We start from the raw sequence: 2,026 nt of genomic DNA on the forward strand, positions 1-2,026 counted from the left end.
CCATTTTGAGCCTTTGGTACGATACGTCACCATTTCCAATCTGGCAACACTGAGCACCTTGCCGCCTCCACTAGTTGCATTGTTTACAGCACATGTCATCTGCAGCCATGCCGAAACGTAAATGTAAGTTTACGGACAAACTAAAAAAAAAAACATGTTTTCGCCTCGGCCGCGATGCTCAGCGTAAGCTGAGTGCATGACATGCAGAGCAGGCGCTTACGTGTCAGTGGCAAATAAAGGTGGCAGCGATTTGGAAGCTCTCTGCAAAACACAAAACTGCAGCAAGAGGAGAGAGCTCATCGAGTAAAGTGACGGATTTTAATATGTGGCTATATAAAGTATTTATTATTTAGAATTTTTTATTTGTTATCATTTTTGCTTCAATATATGGACAAGACACATTAAAGAAGCGCTGGACTAAATGCCACAAAAATATTTGTTTTACACTTTGCAGTTTTGATAAAGTTCAATAAATAGATGTTCATATAGTCATTTTTGTCATTTCATTTGTGAAATTTGTATGCATTCACATGGTCATGGTGCGGCATGCTATACATCTTTCTGACGTTCAGACCTCATCTAAAAAAGATTTTAACATTTAAATCCCGTCTAGTGCTCACTGGGTGAGACCCTTTCCCGTAGTAACAACACTCATACGAAAATGGGAATTATTGGCCCCAATTGTAAGAACCCCTTCAGAGCACGGTCATATGGGCGCTTCTATTGGTCCGACTGACTCACTCAGACGGCGGTCGGGGTCATTTCGGTCCAGCTAACAGTTGTTTCAGGTCAGTCCACCTGCTGTGTGTCGACAATGGCGGGACGTATACTACTTCGAGTCTGTACAGCAGTCCGGATGAGGAGCGATGTGGTAGCGAGGCCGTTACACCGGGCTATGGCCACAGGCAAAGGTAGGAGGCCATGTTTGTTGGACACCACATTGAGCCCGTAGGGAAGGTATCTATCTCGTCACGTCAGCTCGCTCACATTGGTGTTACCATGTAGGGATGAAAATAAAGTTTAATTCTGACACGTAGAATTTATTCGCATTCATTAAATGCCACTTTAAGTGCTGTGCCACCGACGTATCACTATGTTTGACCTTAATGTGACTACTCAAAAAAAAAAAAACGGTAATTTGCACTTTTCACTGGGGGAAAGGCCTTTCCTGCCACAGAGCCACCCTTTCTGGCAAGGCCCGGGGGTCCGATGCCAGGGAAAGGCAAGGCCCTCGAGCAGGGAAAGGTCTGCTACTTTACACACAAGTAAACTGAGCTCAACTCTGGCATGAACCCTAACTCCATACAGGATCCCTACAGTATGCTAAAGCCCAAGGAGTACGCGGGCACAAAAGGGGAGCCCCACATTGTGCCATGCATTGGAACCAGGAGACTGGTGGCCTGTCTTTGTTAGTGACGTACATTCACAAAAAACAAAGTCCAGCGTATTCGTATGAATGCAAAGAGTAAATTGCAAACCAGGTGATGCATGATGTACTTCTCTGCAGGTGAGGAAGACAACACAGCTGTTGTGTGGTTCACGCCTCCTGCATGGCCATATATTGCAATGTTTGCATATTTTTTTATCATTAAATTGTCAACATGAGCTGAACAGTCTTGATTTAAATCAGTTGTCAGGGTTTTGAATCAGGAAACATACAGTGCATCCGGAAAGTATTCACAGCGCTTCACTTTTTCCACATTTTGTTATGTTACAGCCTTATTCCAAAATGGATTAAATTCAATATTTTCCTCAACATTCTACACACAACAACCCACAATGACAAAGTGAAAACTTTTTTGCAAATCTGTTAAAAATAAAGAACGAAAACATAACTTGTAAAGTATTCACAGCCTTTGCTCAATACTTTGTTGAAGCACCTTTGGCAACAATTACAGCCTCAATTCTTCATGGGGATGATTCCACAATCGTGGCAAACCTATTTCTGGGCAGTTTCTCCCATTCTTCTTTTCTTTTCGTCGGTGCACAGCCATTTTCAGATCTCTTCAGAGATGTTCAATCGGCT

General features: G+C 43.0%; 1 protein-coding gene across 1 annotated transcript; it reads left to right on the forward strand.

Annotated features, from left to right (window-relative positions):
• Positions 1-814: 814 nt before the first annotated feature.
• LOC120820809 (cytochrome c oxidase subunit 5B, mitochondrial-like) lies at positions 815-1,413 on the forward strand. Its single transcript, XM_040178978.2, has 3 exons — positions 815-911; positions 1,178-1,245; positions 1,309-1,413. Exons 1-3 carry the CDS (start codon positions 815-817, stop codon positions 1,411-1,413), a joined length of 270 nt encoding a protein of 89 aa, XP_040034912.1.
• Positions 1,414-2,026: the final 613 nt, after the last annotated feature.

This window comes from Gasterosteus aculeatus, chromosome 6 (genome assembly GCF_964276395.1).
Source record: "Gasterosteus aculeatus chromosome 6, fGasAcu3.hap1.1, whole genome shotgun sequence".
NCBI lineage: Eukaryota > Metazoa > Chordata > Actinopteri > Perciformes > Gasterosteidae > Gasterosteus > Gasterosteus aculeatus.

Coding starts and splice junctions, on each gene's coding strand:
- LOC120820809 (XM_040178978.2), top strand. CDS start 815: ATGGCGGGACGTATACTACTTCGAGTCTGTACAGCAGTCCGGATGAGG. Junction 912..1,177: donor GGCTATGGCCACAGGCAAAG/GTAGGAGGCCAT, acceptor TTCCTGCCACAG/AGCCACCCTTTCTGGCAAGG. Junction 1,246..1,308: donor AGGCCCTCGAGCAGGGAAAG/GTCTGCTACTTT, acceptor AACTCCATACAG/GATCCCTACAGTATGCTAAA.